Source organism: Indicator indicator, chromosome 8 (assembly GCF_027791375.1).
Source record: "Indicator indicator isolate 239-I01 chromosome 8, UM_Iind_1.1, whole genome shotgun sequence".
NCBI classification, from domain to species: domain Eukaryota; kingdom Metazoa; phylum Chordata; class Aves; order Piciformes; family Indicatoridae; genus Indicator; species Indicator indicator.
Window position 1 is genome coordinate 1,511,020 of NC_072017.1, and position 27,442 is coordinate 1,538,461.

General features: G+C 42.5%; 1 protein-coding gene across 1 annotated transcript in view; it reads left to right on the top strand.

Moving 5' to 3' along the window:
• Nucleotides 1-27,442, top strand: part of CLOCK (clock circadian regulator) — a 44,866-nt gene that overhangs the window by 5,021 nt on the left and 12,403 nt on the right. Inside the window, exons 3-17 of the mRNA XM_054383262.1 lie at nucleotides 844-992; nucleotides 4,905-4,996; nucleotides 6,966-7,055; nucleotides 8,466-8,586; nucleotides 9,462-9,575; nucleotides 13,803-13,921; nucleotides 17,679-17,761; nucleotides 17,989-18,095; nucleotides 18,698-18,845; nucleotides 19,045-19,120; nucleotides 20,294-20,435; nucleotides 20,828-20,928; nucleotides 22,103-22,192; nucleotides 23,777-23,935; nucleotides 25,396-25,602. Of these exons, the coding sequence (XP_054239237.1) occupies nucleotides 844-992; nucleotides 4,905-4,996; nucleotides 6,966-7,055; nucleotides 8,466-8,586; nucleotides 9,462-9,575; nucleotides 13,803-13,921; nucleotides 17,679-17,761; nucleotides 17,989-18,095; nucleotides 18,698-18,845; nucleotides 19,045-19,120; nucleotides 20,294-20,435; nucleotides 20,828-20,928; nucleotides 22,103-22,192; nucleotides 23,777-23,935; nucleotides 25,396-25,602 (1,798 nt within the window). The remainder of the gene's footprint in view (nucleotides 1-843; nucleotides 993-4,904; nucleotides 4,997-6,965; nucleotides 7,056-8,465; nucleotides 8,587-9,461; nucleotides 9,576-13,802; nucleotides 13,922-17,678; nucleotides 17,762-17,988; nucleotides 18,096-18,697; nucleotides 18,846-19,044; nucleotides 19,121-20,293; nucleotides 20,436-20,827; nucleotides 20,929-22,102; nucleotides 22,193-23,776; nucleotides 23,936-25,395; nucleotides 25,603-27,442) is intronic.

The window sequence follows — 27,442 nt, forward strand, 5'->3', positions numbered from 1 at the left end:
TTTTCCTGATATTCTTCAGGTATGTTGTGTAGTTACAGCCAGGGTTCAGTCATTTGCATTTTTGTTAAAAGTAGTCACAGACTGGCTCAGGTTGGAAGGAACCTCAGAGCTCATTTCCTCCAACCTCCCCACCATGCCCAGGGACACCTCTCAACTACATTCAGCTGCTCAAGGTCTCATCCAGCCTGGCCTGAAACATCCCCCGGCAGGAGGCAGCCGCAGCCACAGCCTCCCTGGGCAGCCTGTGCCAGAGTCTCACCACCCTCCTCCTCAACAACTTCTTCCTCAGCTCCACTCTAACCCTGCTCTGCCTCAGTTTCAAACCACTGCCCCTTGGCCTGTCTCCAGACCCCCTGATGAGAAGTCCCTCTGCAGCCTTCCTGGAGGATCCCTTCAGGTCCTGGAAGGCAGCTTTGAGGTCACCCTGGAATCTTCTCCAGACTGAACACCCCCAGCTCCCTCAGCCTGTCCTCACAGCAGAGCTGCTCCAGTCCTTGCATCATCTTTGTGGCCTCCTCTGGACTCACTCCAGCAGCTCTGTATCCTCCTTCTTCTGGGGATGCCAGAACTGGAGGCAGGATTGCAGGTGGAGGCTCAGTTAAGGGGCAGAATCCCCTCTCTTGATCTGCTTTGTTCCAAAGGCTTAGCTGCTCCGCTGCAGGTGAAGGAGGAAGCCACTCTTCAGAAGTGGTGTTGTGAGATGTGATGAAGCTGGGGGCTTTGTGCAGTTCTTGCAGCGGAAATTCTGGAGGGATTGCCTGTGTGAAGAACCTGGCAGCAGGACACAACTTCCTGTAAGAAAGTTTGCAGTTGTTACAAACCCTTCCCTGTTATGTTCTGCAGAGTGTCCAGAAACAAGTCTGAGAAGAAACGTCGAGATCAGTTTAATGTCCTTATCAAAGAGCTGGGCTCCATGCTTCCCGGGAACGCTCGGAAGATGGACAAATCCACTGTGCTGCAGAAGAGCATCGACTTCCTACGGAAGCACAAAGGTGAGGACTGGAACCACAGGAACACTTGGCAGGGGGCCTTTTTTGGGGCTTTTTTTTAAATTATATTTACTTAGTACATAAAATATTAACAATTTTGCAGCTCCTTTAAGGAAATTATTTAAAAAAAAGTGTAAAGAGCTCCTAAATAAAGAGACCATTAGGTGTCAAGGTAGTGCCATACAAAAAGGATCTGGAGGTGCTGGAAAGTGTCCATAGAAGGGCCACGAGGCTTGAGCAGAAGGCTGCAGCTCCTCTCCTATGGAGACAGATTTAGAGAGTTAGGGTTGTTCAGTCTGGAGAAGGCAAGGCTCCCAGGAGACCTTCTTGTGGCCTTCCACTGTCTGAAGGGGGTTACAAGAAAGCTGGCGAGTTTTTAAGGTGTCAGGGAGTGATAGGAACTGGGGGGAGACGCTGGAACTGGCTTTTAAGGTTTTTAAGGCCAGGCTGGATGTGGCTCTCAGCAACCTGATCTAGTGTGAGGCCCATGGGAGGGGGGTTGGAACTGGATGATCCTTGAGGTCACTTCCAACCCTGAGAATTCTGTGACTTTCTGATTTTATTATGAGTCAAGGTGGTGCATTAAGATTCAAGATATTATTATTTAAATAACAGGGATGTAACCATATTTTTGCTAATATTGTCTAAAAGCCCATACTAATTTTTTTTTGGTGTCCCATAGCTGTCCAGGAATTCTGATTCATGAAGAGAAGCATTTAATAGAACCCTAGAATGGCTCAGGTTGGAAAGAACCTCAGAGCTCATCTCCTCCAACCTCCCTGCTGTGGGCAGGGACACCTCTCAACTCGACTCAGCTGCTCAAGGCCTTATCTTCTGTGTATCATATTAAGGTCTCTAAAGCTGTGGTTGCCAGTGCTTGCTAGCATTGCTCTGCACTGGTTTACATTAAAAAGTCTTGGACAAATTGTTGGCAAAGATCTGAAGCAGAATTTGCCTCCTGTGGTGGTTGGATTTGTTACAATAAAGCAGAGTGACCCCAGCAATAAATAAAGTGTTCAGCACCGATTAGCTGCTTTATTGTCAGAAGTCCTGCTGTGTTCAGCCACTAGGTTTTGATTAACTGAGTTGCTTCTGGTTCTTCCTGGACCATTTCCTCATTGGCCAGGGTTGGTACCCTGGCAGCAGCTCCAGATGAACTATCTGAGCTGGTTGTTGGCCACTGTTGATTCTGTTTCTTATTGGGGAAAAAAATAGCACAGGAAAATGTTGGAAACGATGAAGAATCCCAGAATTGTCAGGGTTGGAAGGGACCTCAAGGATCATCCAGTTCCAACCCCCTGCCATGGGCAGGCTGACTGCTTCTAATTATGACTAGGAGGCCGATATTCAATATAGAGCCCACAGAGAAATGCTGCAGATCTTGGCCCAGCTGCCAATTCTTTTTTTCCTAGCACTGATGCAGAGCTGCTTCAAATCCAGCATTTGCTGGCTGAGGTTGAACGTGCAAGTTTGATGTTGCTCCTCTGTCTGGTCTCCAGCAGAGGAATGTGACCTCAGTGCCATTTCTCTGTGAGTGCAGCGTTCTGCCAGGACTTGGAGGCGTTTCTGTGAAGTTACCAAGTGAAGCAATTTTTTCCCATGTTCCTTTGGCTCTGTTTTCCAATATCATACTTCCTGTTTCAATTATGGGAAATGTAGAGGAACATCTGTGCTTTGGTACATGACTTGTGCTAATGTAATCCAGAGTGCTTTGGTAAAGGCATGAACCTCAGGTTTTATTCAGTAGAAATCCCTTCTGCTGGATCAGACTGACTTTCTTTTTAATTCTGAAGTAGGATGATGGCTTGGAGCAGAATGAGCTAATGAATCAGACTTTTCCAGTTCCAAAGTGGAGATTGTGTGTGTCCTGACTGCATTAGTTCCTTGAATTCTGCTTCTGTTTTGGTGGCAGAGCTTTTCATTTCTGTGTCCTTTGACTTGCCCCTGAACTTTCAGTATGCTTGCTCTGACTGAAAACATAGATTTGGGGTTATACTTAGGCTATTCTTACTCTGCACCCCACCCTTACAGTTTTGTGATAGCATTTCAAAACAGATTGCAAAAGCCTGATCAGTTAATTGTGGGAAATTTTTGTCTGATTTGTAGCCTTTTTACATTTCTTTTTCTCTTTATGGCTCTCCACTTCTTGCCAGTTTCTTGCAGGACATGGCTGTTGCTGCCCTGCATGACTGCTCTTTTAATTAAGTGTAAAGCTCTTCTGTAAAGTTTCCTCTCTTCAAACTGGGAATCAAAATTCTGAACTGTTCCAGCCTTTTGCATATTTAACTCAGCTCCAGGTTTTCTGTGCTCTTTGAGCCATCGCAACTTACAGACCTGCCCACAACCTTTGTGCAAGCTTGGCCCTTCAGAAACCAGAAGCCTTAAACAGAAAGTTTGGTTCTTTTGATTCATCTAAATACTTAATTCATGATCACTTGTCCTTACAGTCAGTGCTTCTGTAATGCCCTTGTTACTCATCAAACCTGCAGTGGGACATGAGCTTGCTTCTTGTTTCTCAGTTACCAGTTGATAAGGAAGCATCAGCATTCATAACCCTGGGGTCTGGTCTTGCTTAGCAGATATTGCTTCTCTCACCTATATGTGGGCAGTTAATTAATATATTTCTACAGGAATCTGCTCAAAATTTGTCTCTCTGCACAAATCAGTAATTCTGAAGTGCACTCTGTCTTGCAGCTCTTAGCTATCTTCACTGAAAATTAATTTCTTTTAATGTAACCTTATTTCTTTACAGAGAAGAGTGAGGAGAAAGAATAGTGAACATTTTTTTTCACAGCAAGAGAGACTGGCCATTGGAATGGGCTGCCCAGGGAGCTGGTGGGATCAGTGTCCCTGGAGATGTTTAAGAAGAGCCTGGATGAGGCACTTAGTGCCATGGTCTGGTTGATGAGATAGGGTTGGGTGATTGGTTGGACTTGGTGATCTTGGAGGTCTCTTCCAACCTGGTTGAGTCTGTGATTCTGTGATTTTTAGTGCAAAGGTTAAAATGACCAGGATTGTCCAAAATACTTTGAGGATTTAGCATTGTAATGACCTAAACTGATCAGGAATTTTGGCTTGTAAATGTTTGAAAACAACAATACTCTCAATAAATCTCTCCCAGTCATCCAGTCTCAGAGGAAGGAGTATTTTCCATTGTCAAAATCCCTTACTTACTGTCATTGACTTCAGCATTACCTTGAAGTCTGGCAGAATTGTAGCACAAATTGGTAAAAGGAAAGAGAAGTCAAACCTCATTATGACTTAATCATAGAATCACAGAAGGGCTCAGGTTGGAAGGGAGCTTAGAGCTCATCTCCTCCAACCTCCCCACCATGCCCAGGGACACCTCTCAACTACACTCAGCTGCTCAAGGCCTCATCCAGTCTGGCCTGAAACATCCCCAGGCAGGAGGCAGCCACAGCTCCCTGGGCAGCCTGTGCCAGAGTCTCACCACCTTCCTCCTCAACAACTTTTTCCTCAGCTCCCCTCTAACCCTGCTCTGCCTCAGCTTCAAACCATTCCCCCTTGCCTGTCTCTAGACTTCCTGATGAGAAGTCCCTCTGCAGCCTTCCTGCAGGATCCCTTCAGGTCCTGGCAGGCAGCTCTAAGGTCCCCCCAGAGTCTTCTCTTCTCCAGGCTGAACACCCCCAGCTCCCTCAGCCCTTGGATCATCTTTGTGGCCTCCTTTGGATTCTACTCCAGCAGCTCTGTGTCCTTCTGCTGGGGACACCAGAACTGGAGGCAGTGTTTGAAGGGACAAGACATTTCTTTTTAAGGAACATTTACATGCACTGAATGAACAGTTGAAGGATGCTGGAGACCCTTCAGCTCTTTCCTGCTGTGCAGATGTAGCTTTGTGGGGAAATGATGGCTTTTGGAAGGGTGAATCCTTACCTTGTCTGTGTTTGGTTACAGAAATTACTGCACAATCAGATGCCAGTGAGATTCGACAGGACTGGAAACCAACATTCCTTAGTAATGAAGAGTTCACACAGTTAATGTTAGAGGTACAATTCTTGTGTTTTTCTGGGACTAGACTATTTCCTCGCATGACCGAATTCTTCACGTGGACATACTCTATTTTAATTGTAGCTATATTTCCATGAATCTAAAGATTCTAAACTGCCATGTAGGCAGTGTAATGCAAACCAGGTTTTCTTTAAAATGCAGTTGGAATTACATAAGTGGAAATATTTGTGTATAAAATATAAATTGAGTATGTAAAAATATATAAATATTTATTTAATTATTTTTTTTTCAATTTTATTTTGATTTTCCCTTTAGTTTGATTTTTTTCCCTTTAGTTTGATTTTTTTCCCTTTAGTTTGATTTTTTTTCCCTTTAGTTTGATTTTTTCCCTTGAGTTTGATGTTTTTTTTCCCTCGAGTTTGATGTGTTTTTTCCCTCGAGTTTGATGTGTTTTTTCCCTCGAGTTTGATGTGTTTTTTCCCTCGAGTTTGGTGTTTTTTCCCTCGAGTTTGGTGTTTTTTCCCTCTTTAGTTGTTTTCTACTTTACTCTTTTTCCCTTTAGTTCAATTTTTTTTCCTTTTAGTTTTTTTCTCTTTTATTTTGATTTTTCCCTTTATTTTTTCCTTTAGTTTGATTTTTTCCATTTAGTTTGATTTTTTTCCCTTTAGTCTGTTTTTTTCCCTTTAGTCTGTTTTTTTCCCTTTATTTTGATCTTTTTTTTCCCTTTAGTTTGATATTTCCCCCTCCCCTTTTAGTTCAATTTTTTTTTCCGTTTAGTTTGATTTTTTTTTTTCCCTTTAGTTTGGTTTTTGGAAATTGAAATAGTGGTCCACAAAGGAACATATTTTCTTTCAAAGTAAAGTGCATATTTCAAATTCCCAACATAAGGAAGCTCCTAGTAGAGCCAGTCTTTAACATAAATTAAAATATTAATTGCAGAAAAGGCTCAACACATCCATGTGCATTAAAGTGTTCAGTTTCTTGCCTTCTGCTCTCCAAACCTGCTCTGTGAGCATTGCTTTGATAAAGAAGATTAGATGAGCAGTTGGGTTACTACTAGAAATATACTCACAGTATAAGCTATCAACTGCTGGGAAATGAGGGCAAGTCATTTGTATCTTGAGTGAAACAATGAGTTAAACAACAAAGTATTTAAGTAAATGAACAATCAGGTTTTATTTTCATTCCATTTCATTCAAATTCTTTTGAGGCACAGATGTAATTTATTTATTTGTTTAATCCTCTGGTGAATTCTCTTTTTTTTTTTTTTTCTTTCACAAGTTAGTGAAATAGTTGCTTCTCTTTTCAAGGTTCTGTAGCTCTTTTTTACGGTTTCTCAAGTCCTCATACAAAATGCATGTCCACAACTAGTGACTGTAAAGCTAGATGGAAAAGATTAGAAGTTAGATATTGGAAATTAATATTAGAAATTAAATATGAGAAACATTTTCAATGATGTGAGCTTTCAGATTTCTTATTTCCAACCACAGCTCTGTTGTGGTTTGGTAAAATTAAACTAATAGACATTTTTGTGTTGTGTTCAGTGGCAATAAGTTGAAGATGAGGCAGTCAGAACTGCATCTCACAGTTTCCAAGTCTCAATAAAACCTTGCTTGAAGTTTCTTTTATTGAGATTGAGAATGTTTAGATCTTAAAGACTGAAATTCATTCATTTTCCCACCTCTTTTACTATCTCTTGTAGTTTTTCTGCCCCCTATTTCTTCTCTACCTCCTTTTTCTGATGTTTAAAAGTGGAAGGCAAAGTGGGAGATGGGCAAACAGCTACCTAGCTGTGTATGGACTTGCTTCTGAAACCACAGATGATTTAAGAACAGAACAGTATGGGAATTGTGATCATAATGTAAAAACAAGACAAAAGTGAAAGGCATTTTCATTTTTCATGATAAACTACTGTAAAATTGATCAGAATTATTTGTTGAAAATAGCTTAACAGTTTTAATCTGCTTTGTTTCTTTTTATTTAACTGCCCATTATGTTTAATTTCAGGCTCTTGATGGTTTTTTTTTAGCAATTATGACAGATGGAAATATAATATATGTGTCTGAAAGCATAACTCCCTTACTTGAACATTTGCCAGTAAGTACCAGTTGCTTTCAGTACCATACCAGTTTGTCTGTGGCTGCTGTTGTGCTATCAGTACTGATTAATCAATAGCCCTTTTGGCAGTACAGAACAGATGAATGCTTTGTCTTAATGCTTCTGGTTTTCCTTCAACACAACTCCTTCCTGATGCTCTGTCTCCTATATTGAATATTTCCTTTGGAGATACAGAATACAATTGGCGCTGTATTGGGCAGGATTATAAAGTGCCAGACTAGTATCAGTTTCTCTTCAGCATAACTGAAATACTGCAGTTGACTGCAGGAGACCCTTTAGAGTTCATGCCTATCACAGCCTCTACAGGAGTCAAAAGAGTATTGCTGAAGAGCTGTAGCCCTGGAAGTTTTTTAAACTACTTATTTACTCTCATTGTTAATCTTGGTGGCATTGCTCAGTGGTAAAATTAACATTCTAGTTTCTAAAGTTACCTTTGAATAATGTCATTCTGAAATGAGGCAAATCACTGCTCAGAAATGCAAACAGTGGGAGCCAAAGAGTGAGTTCTTTTGTAGAGGATGTCAAATTCTCATTAAAGGCTGGTTGTCTTACTGTGATAAAGATGTTTTGTCAAGCTTAGAGTGGCCTAGTCAGAAAATGATTCTGCAAAGCGTAAATTCTCCTAAGTTTTGCCTGATAGCAGCTTGAGAGTTTTGAAAAATGTACAGGTAAATTGTGATTTATTTTGCTAAAAGCCAGAAATGACCAAGTTCTCAGAGGCACATTTTTGTTCTTTGCTTTTAGGTGTGATTTGTATGTTCTAAACATAATGTTCCGTGACCTTTATTTTCTGAATACTAAATCAAATGCGTTTATGCCTATAATCAGTTGTTCAATCATTCAGTTTCATTGCATTCATCTCTGTTGCTCCCAGTTTTGTGTGCTTAGTTGCAGAATTGATTATAAAATGTATTCATAAAGCCAACTGCAGTTGAACACCGTTATTGCTAACATCATAACCTCCATGAAGTAGGGAGGGCCTGTCTTTTGTTCCAGGATATCATTTCAATGTATTGGTTGCCACCAACAGGTTACACTGCCCTAGGACAATAACAACCTTCAATTTCTAATTCAAATGCCCCTTTACTTGGAATTGTTGCATCCCAGAGAGGTTATCACAAGCTCCATTGTACTTTAGGGTGTACACGTATCTGCTGTGCTCATGGTATCTTTCATTAAATGCTTTGCAGCATCAAAATTAAGGCCTCAAAATGATTTTTTTTTCTTCCTTGTACAATACTTGTGTATTTCAGAAGGTGGTTTTGAGTCAGTAATGTTCTTGTGAACTGTGGCATTGTTTTGTGTTAAAACAGTAGGCTTTGTGACCTTGTGCATCTTGCATTAGTTTTTAATGCTTATTCAGTCTTTTTTTTTTTTTTTTCCTTTCAGTCTGATCTTGTGGATCAGAGTGTATTTAATTTTATCCCAGAGGGGGAACATTCAGAAATTTATAAAATATTGTCTTCTCATCTGCTGGAAAGTGATTCATTGACACCAGAATACTTAAAATGTAAGTAGTTACTGTGGATTAACCCTGGCAGGCAGCTCAGCCCCACACAGCTGCTCACTCACTCTCCTCACTGGGGTGGGAAAGGACTCAGAAAGGTGAAAGTGAGAAAACTTTGTGGACTGAGATAGAGGCAATATAATAATTAAAGCAAAAGCTGTGTGCACAAGCAAAGCAAAATAAGGAATTAATTTGCTACTTCCTATCAGCAGGCAGGTGTTTAGCCATTGCCAGGAAAGCAGGGCTCCACCATGTGTAATGATTACCTGGGAAAACAAATTCCATAAGCACAGAAGTCTCCCCCTCCCTTCTTTCCCCAGTTTTTATGGCTGAGCATAATGTCATACAGTGTGGGATATCCTTTAGGCTAATTGGCCTGGCTGTGTTCCCTCTCAGCTTCTTCTGCACCAGCCTACTCACTGGTGGACTGCTGTGAGAAGCAGAAAAGGCTTTGACTCCTTTTCAGCATTGCATTGTGTTTCAGTCTGTGGCTTCTCCATGTGTTAGAAACGTTCATCTTGTTTATACAGCTTCTGCTTAGACAATTGCAGCAGCTGGCAAGAATGAAAACATAGCAGCCTAATGGGTGTTGGAAGTGCATGCTTTAGTGAAGTTAAGTTTGGGGCAGCTGCTTCTTTAAAGTAGCTCTAGTTTTGGTGGGAGGTTCTATGTCATTAGCATTCAGGCCTTTCAAGCACAGATTCTGAAGGAGATCTCCTTCAGATTAGTTCATGTCATGCTGGTTAAAGGCTACAGCCATTTGTAATCACAACACTTGAGAGTATCGTGATAACTATGCAGCTGAATTATTCCTTCTTTCCATTCCATGTTGGCTTCACTGAGCATACAGCCTATTAATTTGTTTATTCTTTCCTCAGCAAAAAACCAACTAGAATTCTGTTGCCATATGCTCCGAGGAACAATAGATCCGAAAGAGCAACCTACATACGAATACGTAAAATTCATAGGAAATTTCAAGTGTTTGAATAATGGTAAGTCATTTCAGTGATTTGTTAGAGCTGGAATGCTTGGGCTGCTTCACAGCTAAACAGACCTTATGCAAAACTTAATGATGAACTAAAACCAGTGTTTCAAAAGAAGAGCTTGAAGCAGTCCTATGGCTTGAGCTTGAAGCAGTCCTATCACTTCTACACTACCTAATTCTCTTAATGAGAAGAAGAAAACCTGCTTTTCATGTCTTCCAGGTCTGTGTGTTTGAGCACAAAATGCAGAAAATATGTTTAATGCTTTCAATTAAAGGAAACTAGTTATCTTGTAGAACATCTTTTTTTAATGGAAGAGAAATTTAAGACAATGCTTTAAAATAATGTCTGAACTTAGTGAAAGCATAATCCATACATAGGTGGTTGAAGAAGTAAGTTAAATACCAGTGGTACTGAGTGCCTACAGTTCTCATTAGGCAGTCAGCTGGGAAGTAAAATGTAGGTTTTTTCCCTGCCATTTCAATTCTGTGATTTCACTGACAGGAGTTACCACTCGTCTGAGTGGATGGACTAGCACTGTTTTACACAGTGACTTCCTTCTTCCTTACATTAAAGTTATTGTTGTTCGTTATGTAGCAATACTGTTCCTCTCTCTAATCTGCTTGTGCTCTTTCATAGAATCACAGAATTGTCAGGGTTGGAAGGGACCCCAAGGATCATCCAGTTCCAACCCCACTGCTATGGGCAGGGACACCTCACACTACAGCAGGTTGCCCAGGGCCACATCCAGGCTGGCTGCAAAAACCTCCGGGGATGAGGCTTCCACCACCTCCCTGGGCAACCTGTGCCAGTGTCTCACCATCCTCATGGGGAAGAACTTCTTAACACCCAATCTGAATCTCCCCACTTCTAGTTTTGTTCCATTCCCCCCAGTCCTATCACTCCCTGACACCCTCAAAAGTCCCTGCCCAGCTTTCTTGTAGCCCCCTTCAGATCCTGGAAGGCCACAAGAAGGTCTCCTCAGAGCCTTCTCCTCTCCAGACTGCACAACCCCAACTCTCTCAGTCTGTCTCCAGAGCAGAGCAGCTCCAGCCCTCTGCTCATCCTCATGGCCCTTCTCTGGACACCTTCCAGCCCCTCCAGATCCTTCCTGGAACAGAGGCTCCAGAACTGTTCACAGAGCTCCAGGTGTGGTCTGAGCAGAGTGGAGCAGAGGGGGAGAATCCCCTCCCTGGCCCTGCTGGCCACACTTCTCCTGCTGCAGCCCAGGCTCTGCTTGGCTCTCTGGGCTGCAAGTGCTCCCTGCTGGCTCCTGTTGAGCTTCTCCTCCACCTGCACCCCCAAGGCCTTTTCTTCAGGGCTGTTCTCCAGCCAGTCCCTGCCCAGCCTGTATCAGTGCTTGGGATTGCCCTGATTTAGAGATAATTCTGACCCAAATGCCTTTCCTTGAGAGGCATCTTTATCTGTTCAGCCAGGCAAATGGTTGTGCAGTGTAGTTGGTAGCAGACCTTCATAAAGATCACCCACAAAAATATCATCAAAGCCAGTACCTGGTAAACAAATCTGTGGGGTTTTTATGTGCTGACAGTATATTTTTCACACACAATAGGGAGAGAGTGAGTCGTAGTGTCCAGTGGAAGTATGTAGGAAAGACAAAAGGCCCGAAGAGGCCAAAGCAGGCCCAAAAGGGCCAAAGTAGGCCCAAAACTCCTGAAAAGGCCAAATATGGCAGTAGTCTGGAAAGAGGAGGAATTGGGAAACTGCAGATTTATTGGTTGTAGTTCAGTTTTGGAAAAAATTCCAGAATAAATAATGAAACTGTGTGTGAGCTTCAGGAAGCTAGTGAGGAATTGAATGGCAACTGTTGTGGATTTCCAGGTAGATGTAGCATCAGATCAGTGCAGCTTCCTCTACCAAGGAGTAAGACACTGTTTGAGTAAGAGGACAAGGTGCAAATAAATGGTGGACTTTTTTAATGTGCTTTTGACAGTTACCACATCCTGTCCTCACACGCAGGTAATGTGCTGCCCAGGGAGGTGGCTGAGTCACCAACCCTGGAGGTGTTTAGATGTGCTGCTTGGGGATATGGTTTAGGGGTGAACTTTGTAGAGTTGGGTTATTGGTTGGACTTGATGATCCCCAGGTCTTTTCCAACCTGAATCATAGAATCAGTCAGGGTTGGAAGGGACCACAAGGATCGTCTAGTTCCAACCCCCCTGCCATGGGCAGGGACACCTCACACCAGATCAGGCTGGCCAGAGCCTCATCCAGCCTGGCCTCAACCACCTCCCTGGACAACCCATTCCAGGCTCTCACCACTCTCATGGGGAAGAACTTCTTCCTCACATCCAGCCTCAATCTCCCCACTTCCAGCTTCATTCCATTCCCCCTAGTCCTGTCACTACCTGATATCCTAAAAAGTCCCTCCCCAGCTTTCTTGTAGCCCTCTTCAGATCCTGGAAAGCCACAATAAGGTCACTTCGGAGCCTTCTCTTCTCCAGACTGAACAGCCCCAACTCTCTCAGTCTGTTAGAATATTTCTGTGATTCTGTAAGGGAAGCATTTGTTGGAGAGTAGCTGCAGAAACTGCTTGGAAGAGTTAGCGGTGGTCACTGTCAAATGAGTTTTAATGGGCTTCTGGGTTTGATCATTTTCATTAATGTTAGGAATAACAAAAGGTGGCTTGCAGTCATTAAATGATGCAAGGGCACTTAAAACAAGACAAAAATTCTCCCCCAAATATAGAAAAGAAATTATTCTGGGCAATGAAACCCAAACCAACTGACTAACAACAAATGCAAGTTACTACATTTAGGGATGATAAGCTGTATGAACAGCAGAAGTTACAGCCAGCTAGATAGCAATCTTTTAGAAAAAGGAACTACTGTGGAGTGTAAACTGAACATGACCAAATCACCATGAGCAATCACCAAATTGTGAAAATAGAGTTTAAACCACATGAAATAATCCCACTGCACTTGTTAGCACGCTTATGTCCTCATCCAGAGTTTTCAACACTATTTGTTGTGAGCAAAGCAAATTGGACAGAGTTCAGATTAGAGCAGTGGAAGTAACCAGAAATTTAAAACTAACTTACAAGGTAAGATAAAGTCTGGAGAACAAAGGGAAGGGATAAGATAAAGAGGAAGGAAATGACATGATTTCTTTCTGATGAAAGCCTAAATTGCATGAAGAAACTTAGTAGTCATTTGAATCCATCTCTGAACTAAAACCAGATAGGCTTGGAGGAGGCTGAAAGCATTTTGGAGTCACCATCATTAGAGCTTAGTAAAGATAAACCAAATCGATACCTGCTGGAAATGAAAGACAAGGTTAATCTGTTTTGAGGTCTAGTCCATCCTTTGCCTCCTTGTGATTCCATCCATCTCTGATTCACGAAGTGGAATTAGTTCTCATCTCACTGTCCTGATTCTTTCATGTATGTAATTGTTGTGCCTTTGATGGCTCAGTTACTCAGTATGTCTCCTCCTTGTGTTGTTTTAATGTGAGGGAAGCCTGGGAAAAAAGTGCTTATCTCAGAATTCAAAAGAAAAAGTTAGCAAAATCTGGTATAGAATCACAGAATGTTAGAGATCATCAAGTCCAACCCACCTGTCAGAGCAGGATCACCCAGGGCAGGCTGCACAGGAGTGCATTCAGGCAGGTCTTGAAAGTCTCCAGAGAGGAACCTCTCTGGGCAACTTGCTCCAGGGCTCCAGCACCCTCACCATACAGAATTGTCTCCTCATTTTGGAGGTGGAACCTCCTGTGTTCCAGCTTGAACCTGTTGTTCCTTGCCCACTGGCACCACTGAAAAGTGCCTGGCACCTTCCTCTTGACACCCACCCCTCAGCTATTGATAGACATTGATCAGATCCCCTCTCAGCCTTCTCCTCTCCAGACTAAACAGCCCTCAGGGCTCTCAGCCTTTCTTCACAGCAGAGATGTTCTAGTTCTGCAGTCATTTTTGTAGCGTTCTGTTGGACTCTCTCCATCAGACCCGTCTCTCTTGGGTTGGGGAGCCCCAAACTGGACACAGTATTGCAGGTGTGGTCTCAGCAGGGCAGAGCAGAGGGAGTGGGAAAGAACAATGTTACAGATCTTCTGGAGGAAGCTGTGTTTCACTCATTGTCAGGGTTAGAACTGTTACTAGTTTCTTGAAGATGCTTTGGCAGAAAATAGCAGAATGACTGTAACTTTGAGCAAGTTACTTGATGGCTGCTTTCCCATGAGTGCTGTACAACCATTTTGTTCCTCTTCTCTGTCTTCCCTCAGTTCCCAACTCAGCGCACAATGGTTTCGAAGGAACTATTCAGCGATCGCACCGGCCTTCGTATGAAGACAAAGTTTGCTTCGTGGCCACAGTTAGATTAGCTACACCTCAATTTATCAAGGTATGTACCAATGAAATCACCTTTCTAGCACTTTAGATGTACTAAGAGAAAAACCTCAGAAAGAGTGCACGTATTTCACATGTTATTGATGAAGATCATAAGGGATTTCAATATGTAAAACTGAAAGGGTCTGTGTTGCTTCACACGCAAAGAGGTTAAATGTTTTGCAAAGCATCAAATGAAGTCTTGTGAATGCCATTTCTAAGTAGTCATTTAAAACAGTAATATGCAAGAAATAAAATTAGAAGTCCATAGGAATACAATTTAGCAAGCTGATCTTAAACAAAATGAAGGTAACATCAAGGTTCCACTTCCCCTGCAGAAATAATTTTACTTGAAACTTGGATGTGAATTTTATGTTGGTGGTGGTCTTGTTGTAGTTTGACACAGAGGCAAACCTGGATTAGTAATTTTATCTGAAACTTCGGTGTGAATTTTACATTGGTGGTGGTCTTGCTGTAATCTGACACAGAGGCAAACCTGGTAGGGCTTAATGGATTACATGTCAGCAATAGAGAGTTGCATTAGAGGTAACAGAACTCTTTTGTTCCAATGCTGTTGTTCAATAACTTGGTTGTTTGAAGGGCAGATTTTTCTTCACCACTAAAGTAGAATGCAGATAGCTTTCCAAGTTTAGAATTGGATGTGTGTGAAAGTTGTGATTTGCTAAGTGTAATCCTGTTCCTCACCAAAGTCAATCCCAACAAATACTTAGGATACAGTACAGGGTAGTCCGTGACTTGGATTCAGGTTACATGTCTTACACAAATCTTTTAATCTAGGTACAGGATAGTCTGCTATGTAACATTTGTTCTTGCAGTGCAGCTGTAGAGAAATGCTATGAGATGTCCATGGTGCATAGTTAAGCTGCTGTCTGTCATGCAGAACTCTTCAAACATGTAAATAGTTTGCCTATAATTTGAAGGCACTGGTGTCTGAAGGTGAAGATTGGTGGTGGTAGCCTCTGAAGACATGGTTTATATACTTTGCACTTTGAAAGCATAATAGGGAGTGGAGAAATCATTCAAGCCTCAGTCCTGTCAGGCTCAATAGGAAGTGGATCTCTCCAGACAGCAAGCCAGAGAGTGTTTGTTTTTTATTTTTCTTGAAGCCGTGGAAATCTTTCATCTGGCAGTTTTCTTGCCCTGTGGGACTAAACAATGGCCTTCCTGGTAGGGCTGTAGTGGGTAGAGAAATTAAATGTATGATTTTTGCTTCATAAAGTACTTGGGGGGGAAAAACACAGCCTAGCAGTATTTAAATATTTTTGTCTTTTAAAGTCTGACAGTTTAGGATGTACTGTAGAAAAACTTCTGGTTTTCCTATTCCTGGAACAGGACATATGGAAGTTGAGGAAAAACCATAAATCTTTCATGTCTCTCAGTCTCCTGAGGGGAAAAGCTTTACAGAGCATACTCTGGACTAAGTTTCATTCCTCCTCCTGAGCCCCTAGTACCTGAGGAAGCTTTCATGTTACAAGCATTTTAATATCCTCTCAAGGGTGCTATTCATCTGGGAAGTATCTTCTTGGGGAGAAGACTAACATTTGAGTGAAGACTTTTAAGCTGACAGTACTTGTTTGCTCTCTTTTGATCCACTCTGTTACTATGGAGGCTAGCAGTGAGTAGACTCAAGTGTTACATCAGGAGCTTTACCATCCTAGTAACTTTACTAACAGAGGTGTGATGGAGCCAGTGGTGAGCTGTGGGTTTTAGTACTGGATTACCTGATTTAGGTACAAACTGCCTGCTCATCTGCCACTTTTTATTTCAGATGGTATACAGGTCTGGATTATTATTTATTCATGAGAATAACCTCTGCAAGTTCATGCTTTTATTTTCTGCACATGACCCCACCACTTTGGTAACAAAGTATACCACAAACTTTTCTCCTCAGTGAAGAGATTTGGCTCTGCACATTCTGGAAAACATTTGGCTTGCATTTTGGCTGGTGGTAAATAATTGAATCCTCTCAAGATTAAGGGATGATTAATCCAGCCAAAAGGCTTCTACCAGAATACTTGTTGTGACAAATGAAAGCCCTTTCTTTTCTAGGTGCCTTGTTGACAGCTTCAACAAGATGCCTTGTTGAACAAGATAGCTGCTGCCCAGGGGTGTTTTACAGTGGAATATCTGCAAATCATGACTAGAAATGCGTTGAGTAATCAGATACTAACCTGCTGCCAAGTCCTCACTAACAATGATGTTTTAACTGTAATTTTACTCCCTGCACTTAAGGTTTTGGTTTTTTTTTTAACTTTTGTTTTGAATTGTACCAAAATAATTAGGTTAAAAGAAATGACAAATCAAAGGTATAGCTCAAGGAAATACACTTGCTCTGTCATTTCTTTTAGTTTGCTATGAGTGGTGCTTTGTTAAATGCTGTAATCTTAGGAAAGTTAGATGAGCTCTGGGTTTCACTTTTAAAGGTTCAGTCTTGCTAATTGGAAGTGATTTTATTCATTACCTCCAGCATGCAACTCCCTCTTTTGTCACTGTCTTTAGCTTTTACACTGAGGAAGGAGAGGAAAAAAGTACTGCCTAGATATGTTCACTTCTTTCTTTAATACAAAGAAAAATCAGAAATATCTATTTAAAGAAGTGCAAAATATCCACTTAAACTCATTAAACTCCATTTAAACCTAGTATGACCTGAAAAGAGTGCAAAGGAAGGTGATCCCTTTGTAGGAACAACAGTCAGTCTTCTACTGTGTTTTCCCACAGGCCTGTTTTAGTTTAGATGTTTGCATAGCAGCACTGTGCCTGTCTGTCCACATCTGTCATGAATATGAAGGCAGCTCACCAGTGGCTTCTATATTGTAGTCCTTAGGAAACTTTCAAGAGATCCTGGCAACAGGGATACCTCTGCAAGCTCCTACAAGTATGACAAATGTGTACAGGTGTCCAAAAAAAGATCTCTAGTTTTATTGTAGTTCTTTGAGGGTTGTGTTTGTATGTGTGCATGCATTTTATCATCCCACCTTTCTCCTTGTAAGGCAGTGCTAGAGGAGTTTGCAAAAGAACAAACTAACTTGAGGTGCTTGGCTGCATTAGGATCTCAGCTCCTTTCAGCGTGAGGCACTGTACTTGGTGGGGCATCTTTACCTCTCTGGAATGGGACAGCAGAAATTGACTGACATGCACTGGTTGCACCTCTGTCTGAACAGAGTATCTTTTAAATGATGGGGAGAATACCGTGAGGCTTTGTTGACACAGTGGCAGTGCAGTCATTCTCTTTGCTATTCCTGATTTCTGAGCCTGAGAGTAATTGTGGTATTGGTACGTGTCTGTGCCCTCAAGCCAAGGTGATTTAGAATACTCTCTACTCACTGAAAGGAAGAGTCCAGATATTGTGACCATCTTGCTAATGTTGGTTTTTAGCCATTATAAGCATCTACTGTAATCAGAGTGTCTGGTGGGAGTGTTTCATCTCTTGCTTGTTACACCTTAAAAGCGTAACTGCAGGAACTGCTGATTTCTGCTGTACTCCTGTGTGTGGGAACTGAGCTTGAGTTCAATCTCACGCCAGGCTTGTCCAGTTTAAATCAACCCAGTGTCAGCCTGACACACCTGAGACTGGATTCAACCTCAGTACCATGCATCTAAACAAGCAAAACCAGTGAAATGGTCTAAAAAAATTAACATGCTGTAACTATTGTGGAGTTCTCTGCTGACCTGAGGTAAGTCTGAATTTCAAACGAGCTGATGCTTTAGAATAGAGCAGTTTTGAGAGAGCTTTTTATTTTTTTACTTTTTAGGAAATGTGCACTGTTGAAGAACCCAATGAAGAGTTCACATCTAGACATAGCTTAGAATGGAAGTTCCTATTCTTGGATCACAGGTGCAATTCCTTCTATGTATAGCAGCAATAGTAGCTGAATCACAGTGGTGGCTATAATATTTAGTTCACTAATCAGCATTGACTACTCATAGCTTGTGTTGGGTTTAATTTTTTAAAATTTTTTTTCAGAGCACATACTGTAAACAAGAAAAGATATATTAATTAAATTATTCTGTTTTGAGCTTTTTGTGTGAAAAGAAACTGACATTGGTTTTTGTATTAATTAGGGCACCTCCGATAATAGGTTATCTTCCATTTGAAGTTTTGGGAACTTCAGGCTATGATTATTATCATGTGGATGATCTAGATAATCTGGCAAAATGTCATGAGCACTGTGAGTACTGCTGAATTGATAACATGAACAAGTTTGCTTTAGAGATGTTTGGTTTAAAACCTGTTAAGTTGTGAACTTCTGTAGTGAAACGTTAGGCTTGAGTGAAGCATCTTTGAATCCCTTTATTTGACCCTCATCTCTGTTCCTTTGATACAGAACTAAAAACAGGGTTTAACTTTGTCTTATAATTAAGTAGACACAATGACTAACAGTTCTCCAGCACTTCCAATAGCATTTTAAAGACTCTTGTGATGTTTAACAAATGTAAAATGGGTTTAAACATGTCCTAGAGTAAGCTTCCTGTTCACCTAGGCTTTTCTTTATAATTATTTTTTTTGCACATCAGTTTTTCACAGTGTTTAAAACAAAACAAAACAAAACCACACAAAAAACCCAAAACAACAATGAAAAGGAAGATTGAAAACCACAGTGTGAATGTTTATTTTTGTAGAAAGCTACAATTTTAAATGTTCTTAGTCACTGACGTAATGCTGAATGTAGACCTGGTTTGGGAGCGTGTCAAGCTGGACAATAATATTTGTTATGTCATTGTAATGTTTCCAGGCTGGAAAGACAGTAAACTTTATTCTTCACTTTTATAGTAATGCAATATGGGAAAGGGAAATCATGTTACTACAGATTCCTCACAAAGGGACAGCAGTGGATTTGGCTGCAAACTCATTACTATATCACCTATCACCAGTGGAATTCCAGGCCAGAGTTTATTGTCTGTACGCACACTGTTGTCAGGTGAGTTGTTTTTTAACATCTCTATTAAAGAAATTCTAATGGTATGAGAGCTGGATTGGCTGCTCTTGTTTGGAGGGAGAGAAATCATAGCAGTTTAAAGTGTCCTGAGATAATTTATAAGCAAGGTAGCTCTGAGGAGTTTGCTTTTTGAGGCATGGTTTAAATCATCCGAGTGGTCATATCTGGTTTGTTGTTTTAGTTATGCAGAAGTTAGAGCGGAAAGACGACGAGAGCTTGGAATTGAGGAGTCTCTTCCAGAGATAACAGCAGATAAAGTGAGTGTCTTTATGTACATTTTACTTCTTCCTTTCATGCTAAAAATATGTAAGCAAATATGGGACTTTTTACAAGGGCTTGTAGTGGTAGGATGAGAGGGAATGGCTTTAAGCTTGAAGGGGGCAGATTTAGACTGGAGATTAGAAAGAAATTCTTTCCAGTGAGGGTGGGGAGACACTGGAACAGGTTGCCTTAGGGAGGTTGTGGATGCCTCCTTCCTGGATGTGTTCAAGGCCAGGCTGGATGAGGCCTTGAGCAGCCTGATTTAGTGGAAGGTGTCCCTGCTCATGGCAGAGGGGCTGGAACTGGATGATCTTCAAGGTCTCTTCCAACCTAAACGATTCTGTGAATCCAGCAGCAAGAAGTGTTTTGTCCTGTTAGAGATAAAGTAATTATTTTGATCTTGTAAATAACATTACTGTTTAAAATGATCAAAGAAGCCTAAGAAGGGTGTTTAACTGTGTTCTGCCCTGAGCACTTAACCCTCCTTTCTCAGGAGTTCATGTGGTTATAACATGACAACACCCATAAGTCCTTACTCAGATCTAATTCCTGCAGAGTTTTGATGCAGAAATAAATGTTCTTCTTTACTGGAAGCACCCAGAGGGGGAAAAGCCAAGGCCAGCACACAAAGATGGCTTAAAAGAATCCACAAGAGGAAAGCAGGAGCTCTTCCATTATGTGACTCCATCCCATTACTTAGAAGTAGGTTTTGAAGTGATGTCCTTGGAAACCTCTGTGAGTCTTAGATAAGCCAGCTTATGCAGATGCTCTGACGTCTGTTCCCTTGGCAGTTCAGAGATGTTTTCCTTTGGGAGTTTCAGTAAGTTTCATCTGACACTGCTCCTTCCAGTGGAAGTAAGTCATCCTTTCTCAAGAGAACAAGCAATTCACTCGGTACACTGGTGTTCAGAGTGACTTGAGTTGTTAGAGAAGAAGGTCAGCTCAGCACTCAGTTTGTGTCTGCCTGGATTTTGGTTTCTAGGCTTATTTAGCTTTGGTTTGGTTGCTTTTCCAAGGATAAAAGCCACAAATAGCAGCTGAGCTTAGATATCTCAAACCAGGCCACTAGTGTTGCACAGTGGAAGGGGTTGGTTACACACAGCATGGTCTTGAATATTTGCTAACAGAAGTGTACAGATAAAGTAATTGTTGTTTGTGTGTCTCTTCAGAGTCAGGACTCGGGGTCTGACAACCACATCAACACAGTGAGTCTCAAAGAAGCACTGGAAAGGTTTGACACCAGCCCCACACCTTCTGCTTCCTCCAGGAGTTCAAGAAAATCTTCACATACTGCAGTTTCAGATCATTCATGTAAGCACCAAGTGTTGAAAATACAACTGTCTGCCTAGGGAACGCTTTCTCTGCTTACTTTGAATTAAATGCATAGATGACAGGTAATCATTATTAGATGAAAAACACGCAAATGAAAATATCCTTTTGGAGGGTTCAGAGGTCTGGTGACCACTCAGATTTTCAGAGGTGGTGTAGTGACTTCTGAAACTACAATAGCTGGTTCGCTCCATCAGATTGCATGGTTTTTGGATAATCAGGGTAAAAGTGTCTAACTCTTGAGGGCTTTTTTGGGGTTTGGTGATTTTTTTTTTTTTTTCCCCTGTAAAACTTGCTGTGGTTTAAGTCTTGTGTTGCAGAATTGAGATTAGTGTTAACATCTCTCTTTCTATTGCAACTCTGAACGTTATCAGCAACACCAACTAAAATGACAGTGGACACTAGCACTCCTCCAAGGCAAAGCTTATCTGGTCATGAAAAGACTGCACAAAGAAGATCATCTCTGAGCAGTCAGGTAACTTTTCAGAGAGCAAATCTGTACTGATCAGTGTAACTCAGCTTTGTTTGGTTCTTCTGAAAACACCTAATATAAAAACTTTTATGTGGAATCAGTTTCATAGAACTGTTGGAGCATGTCCAGAGGAGGGCCACAAAGATGATCCAAGGGCTGGAGCACCTCTGCCATGTCAATAGGCTGAGGGAGCTGTGAGTTGCTCAGTATGGACCAGACTTGGGGGGACCTTACAGCTGCCTTACCATATCTGAAGGGATCCTCTGGGAATGCCACAGAGGGACTTCTCCTAAGGGTGTCTAGCAATAGGTTAAGGGGGAATAGTTTGAAGCTGAAGCAGAGTAGGCATAGACTGGAGCTGAGGAAGAAGTTGTTGAGGAGGAGGGTGGTGAGACTCTGGCACAGGCTGCCCAGGGAGGCTGTGGCCGCCTCCTGCCTGGGGGTGTTTCAGGCCAGGCTGGATGAGACCTTGAGCAGCTGAGTGTAGTTGAGAGGTGTCCCTGGGCATGGTGGGGAGGTTGGAGTGGATGAGCTCTGAGGTCCCTTCCAGCCTGAGCCATTCTAGGAGTCTATAAATATGTGACTGTCAGCAGTGTATCATCAGTATGCTACATTTTAAGGGAATACACTAATTAAACACAGAACTTTTGGAGTGTTTTGGCATTGGGGTTTGCAGGATTCTGTATGAGTCTCCTTTCACTCCCACAGCTTCTTTTTGTGACTGCATTTTTGATATCTAGATGAATATAACCAATGCTACACATATAAAAAATAGGCAGCAAAATGTTGTGTGTGACCCTAGAGAGAATTCCTATAAATGAATATTTATATATATAGCCATATCTTGTAGTGAATACTTCCATACAGCTTGCGATATCTTGAGAACATGAGGGAATGTCATGCTTCATGCTCCAGTTGAACTAATACCTTTACAACTAACATATAGTTTAAAAAGCATCTACAGATATACTCTACATCATCATCATCATCAGCTCTTGTGTTCTTAATTCTCTAATATTTAAGTTTAGATATGCCAGGAAATGTTTACTTTTAGCACATGGTATTTTGGAAATGACACTTTATGTAAAGAACTACTTCATGTCAAGTGTGAAGTTCATTCTCTTAACACTTACGGAACCCTTTCTTGTTTTGTTTTTTTTTTTTTTTTTAATCCTAGTCTTTAAGCTCCCAGTCTCTTGGACAACCAGTAGCTCAGCCAGCAATGTCTCAGCCTGCAACTCTACAGCTCCAGTCTGGCATGTCCCAGGTATGGATTAAGTTGATTTATTGTTTGTTATTTTTTTGAACAGTCTTATTCTGAAGAGAAGGTTAGTTTCTCTTTTGGAAATTGATTTCTTTGGTGCCAGAGTCATCTTTAACGTTGTTCTCTTGAAATGAACACATCCCTCAGTTTGACTCTTAATTTTTAATTCCTGCTGTTTGTGTGGATATAGTTTTCAGCCATGACCATTAGAAGCACAGGCAGAAATACAGTTTAAGGTAAAATATTTTAGGACATGAATTGAAAAATCCATCAGCTCTGCTGGTAGCTTTCTACACATATGCTTGTAACACAGGCTAGCTTAGTCTGTAAATTAGGGTGTCAGGGCCAAACCAGGATATGTGCCCTGTGTAGATAGGATACAAGTATCAAAGACTTGTACTGACTTGTGGCCCCTAGTAGACCACAGAATCACAGAACATTAGGGCTTGGAAGGGACCATCCAGTCTAACCCCCTGCCAGAGCAGGGTCATCCAGGGCAGGTCACACAGGAACACCCAGGTGGGGTTGGAAAGGCTCCAGAGAAGGAGACTCCACAACCTCTCTGGGCAGCCTGCTCCAGGGCTCTGCCACCCTCACAGGGACAAAGTTTTCCCTTCTGTTCCCCTGGCACCTCCTCTGCTCCAGCTTGTCCCCAGTGCCCCTTGTGCTGTGCTTGGCCATCCCTGAGCAGAGCCTGGCTCCAGCCCTGCACATCTTTATCCCCAGCAATGAGGGCAGCCCTCAGGCTCCTCTGCTCCAAGCCCCAGCTCCCTCAGCTGTCCTCACAGGGAGATGTTCCACTGCCTGCAGCAGATTGGTGGCTCTGTGCTGGACTCTCTCAAGCAGTTCCCTGAGGTCCTTCTTGAACTGAGGGGCCCAGAGCTGGATACAGTATTCCAGATGCAGCCTCACCAGGGCAGAGCAGAGGGGGAGGACAACCTCTCTTGACCTACTCATCACATCCTTTCTAGTCCCCGTTAGGATGCCATTGGCCTTCTTGGGCACAAGGGCACATTGCTGGCTTACAGGCATCCTGTTGTCCCCCAGGTCTTTTTCCCTAGAGCTGCTCTTCAACAGCTCAGCCCCTAACCTCTCCTCGTACATGATGTCTAGGGAAGAACAGAAGAGACAAACAGTTCCTCTGTGGGTCCAGCCTCCAACAGTTTGTGACTGGGAGTATTCCCAAGTTGTCTGCAGATGTTTTGGCCCTGAGTGTTTGTTTTTTTTTTTTTTTTTGTTAACTGGTACAATTGTGGCTTTTCACCTCAGGGAGCTTTACCATCTACAGTACCATGTAAATTACCAAGGCTTGTTACAGAGTCTTGGTGATTTGGACAGCACTCAGCTGCTTTTGCTGTGGGTTTAATTTTTTTTTAATTGTTTTCATTTCACCAGCTCTGATGCATCAATTAAATGTTAATTCTGTGACATTTTCACACTAATGAATTTGTCCTCAGCTTATGGTTACAAGCAGTTTAAAAAGCGGCACTTGATTTTTTTCTTGCCTACTGTGGAGGAGGGTTATTTACTGCCTAAGTTAAATGTCGTGATTTTTGCTCAGCTTTTAATTTATTCATTGCACTACAGCCTGTGTTTCAGTTTTCAGCTCAGTTAGGAGCCATGCAGCACCTGAAGGACCAGCTAGAGCAGAGGACTCGCATGATAGAGGCCAATATTCATCGGCAGCAGGAAGAGCTGCGGAAGATTCAAGAGCAGCTGCAAATTGTCCATGGTCAAGGACTCCAGGTGAGTTGGTGTCACTCTTACATTCCCTGCAGATCAAACTTTTATCTAAAATGAGACCTGAGCACTTAATTCTGCAAGGTGATCCTCCCTCTCCATCAGCTGTGTGCCTAAAATCCATAGCACCTGCAGCTTCTGAACATACACTGGGACACTTCCAGGTATCTTTCCCATGTTGAGCAGCCCCAGCCTAGCCTGTGCCTACACCTAAATGTAGAAGGATGCAGTGGTTGTTAACATCTTGCAGAGTTTGCAGCTATTGAAATATTAATCCAAGCTGTGCAAGATAAAGATTTATTTCCTCTTGTAGCTCAAGGGTGTCAAATTCACACCTTTTGTTTCTTAACCTGTCCTAATTGCCAGGCTGTGGTCCTCCAACACACCCTTCTGGTGAAGTGGTTCTACTTTGCATGGTCTACTGAAGCAGTTACTGAGCCAGAAAGACAAGGCTAAAGGATGCATTACTCAGTCTAACAACTGACTCCCTGATTTCTGTATTTTTAACCAGTATGGGTTTTTTCTCATTTGATCCTTTTCAGCATTCTTTGGAATGAAAGAATGACTCTGTTGAAGTTTTCTAGTTTAAAAAAGGCAAATGAAAACCCCAGCCAAAATGAAAATGCAGCTTAAGGAAACAATCCAAATATTTTCAGTGTGGATTGTGAATAAAGAGTAGGGAAAAAAATACTTCCTGGAAGTATTGAGTGTGTTGCTTAAATGCTGTTGAAGAGTAGGAGTTTCTGGCATGTGCCATTTTCAGTGTTGACTAGCACATCTACCATAAGCCTGCCAGCAGGAGACTGCCTTGTAGATGCCTCCAAAGGAGAGATTCACAGCTCTTTCCCCATGCACTGTGGAGGGACCTTATTCGGGTCTCTAGAAGATCGGGGAAATACCTAAGTGTGGCACATCCTGCCTCATTACCCTTGGGCCTAACATTTTGTAAAGCCTGAAGTGGTTTTGTGCTTAATTCAGTTTATTGCAGTGATGTTGGAAAGTTCAGGATGCTCACTGTGATTGCTTGCTGGCCAAGGAAGATGATGTCCTTGGTGCTAAGCCTGAATCTATTGATTCTGAAGTTTTCTTCATTTGAATTAGTCTCACTGCTCGAGAGCCTACAAATAGAAATCTGATCTCAAATACATTTTCTTTAGGTAGTTGTAGACTACATTACAAGTTAGTCTCTAAATAGTCTTTTGCCTTTGTTAAGAACAAATATTAACTCTTAATGATTAGGGCTCTAGAAATCAGGGTTCTGATTCTTAGCTTATTAATTACAGTAGAATCTCTGAAGAATTGACCCTGTGTGGCAGTTGGGTCTCAGTGGCTACAGCACCTCTAGTAACTTCAGATGGAACTTTATCTTGTATTGATTTAAAATAATGAAGTTCAGCTTCTGTCTTGACCAATTAACAAATGTTCCTTAAATGCTAACTTGTGGATTTTTTACATTTTTTTAAAAGATGTTCTTGCAGCAGTCAGCTTCTGGACTCAACTTTGGCTCTGTACAGCTTGCTTCTGGAAATTCTTCAAATGTTCAGCAGCTAACACCAATAAACATGCAAGGTCAAGTTGTTCAGACTAATCAGACTCAAAGTGGGATGGGCACAGGCCATATAAGTACTCCACACATGATACAGCAGCAGCCTTTGCAGAGTACTGCAACACAGGTAAGATTTGTGTTACTGGGTGTGGTAGTTTGAGCTCTGAGTTTAGGAGCTCAAATAGATATAAATTCGTCCCCCTGCCCCTCTCCCTTTTTTCTCGGTGGGGTGGATAGAGAGAAGAAAGGAAAAAAGAAAAAAAGGGGTAGGGAAAAAGGGAAAGAAAAAATTCGTGAAAGAAATATTCTGAAGTCGGTTTGGAAGTAGGAGGAGTAATTTTTTTTCTTTTTTCACAAAAGGGAAAGGAAAAAAATTTTTTTTTCTTTTTTATATATACATATATATATCTATCTATCAGTAACGGGGGGGGGGGGTGGGGTTCCACAGAGATGAGGGATGAGGGTAAGTGGAAAAAAAATATACAAAACCAAGCCTGGATGGCCTTGTGTTCCCCTGGATGTCGGTGGATTCAGTTGAGAGAGAGAAAGGGTCCCAGCCACGTGGTCCGGTGCAGGAGACGGCAACAGCAGCAGGAAGTCCTCTCAAGCAGACGAGGCAGGGAAAAAAGGGCAAGAGCAGCAGGATATCTGCCCCTTTTATAGGCTTGCTGGACAGGAAGGGAAAGTGGAATAGACCACCTCTGAGCCAGGGGACCACCTTCTCCCAGCAGGGGAGGGGCCAAGCCCTCCCCAGATTAAATTTCTTTTGTCCACCTGGGGCTGGGTTCTTCTCAGCCCCATCCAGGATGGGTGTGCCCCAGCACAGTCCACCCCTCTATTTCACTTTCACTTTCCTGTCACAGTTTCTTTATCCAGTCATGAGTTGTGGTATTAGAGTTCATGTTGTGAGTCCCTCTTTATCCCAGCTGTGTCTCTCTCTCTCTCAGGGCAGTCTCTCTCTATCCCAGCTGTGTCTCTCTCTCTCAGGGCGGTCTCTCTTTATCCCGGCTGTCTCTCTCTCTCTCAGGGCAGTCTCTCTTTATCCCGGCTGTCTCTCTCTCTCTCAGGGCAGTCTCTCTTTATCCTGGCTGTGTGTCTCTCTCTCAGGGCAGTCTCTCTCTATCCCGGCTGTGTGTCTCTCTCTCAGGGCAGTCTCTCTCTATCCCGGCTGTGTGTCTCTCTCTCAGGGCAGTCTCTCTCTATCCCGGCTGTGTCTCTCTCTCTCTCAGGGCAGTCTCTCTTTATCCCGGCTGTCTCTCTCTCTCTCAGGGCAGTCTCTCTTTATCCTGGCTGTGTGTCTCTCTCTCAGGGCAGTCTCTCTCTTTATCCCGGCTGTGTGTCTCTCTCTCAGGGCAGTCTCTCTCTATCCCGGCTGTGTGTCTCTCTCTCAGGGCAGTCTCTCTCTATCCCGGCTGTCTCTCTCTCTCTCAGGGCAGTCTCTCTTTATCCCGGCTGTGTGTCTCTCTCTCAGGGCAGTCTCTCTCTATCCCGGCTGTGTGTCTCTCTCTCAGGGCAGTCTCTCTCTATCCCGGCTGTGTCTCTCTCTCTCTCAGGGCAGTCTCTCTCTATCCCGGCTGTGTCTCTCTCTCTCAGGGCAGTCTCTCTCTCTATCCCGGCTGTGTCTCTCTCTCTCAGGGCAGTCTCTCTCTATCCCGGCTGTGTGTCTCTCTCTCAGGGCAGTCTCTCTCTATCCCGGCTGTGTCTCTCTCTCTCAGGGCAGTCTCTCTCTATCCTGGCTGTGTCTCTCTCTCAGGGCAGTCTCTCTCTATCCCGGCTGTCTGTCTCTCTCTCAGGGCAGTCTCTCTTTATCCCGGCTGTGTCTCTCTCTCTCAGGGCAGTCTCTCTCTATCCCGGCTGTGTCTCTCTCTCTCAGGGCAGTCTCTCTCTATCCCTGCTGTGTCTCTCTCTCTCAGGGCAGTCTCTCTCTATCCCGGCTGTGTCTCTCTCTCTCAGGGCAGTCTCTCTCT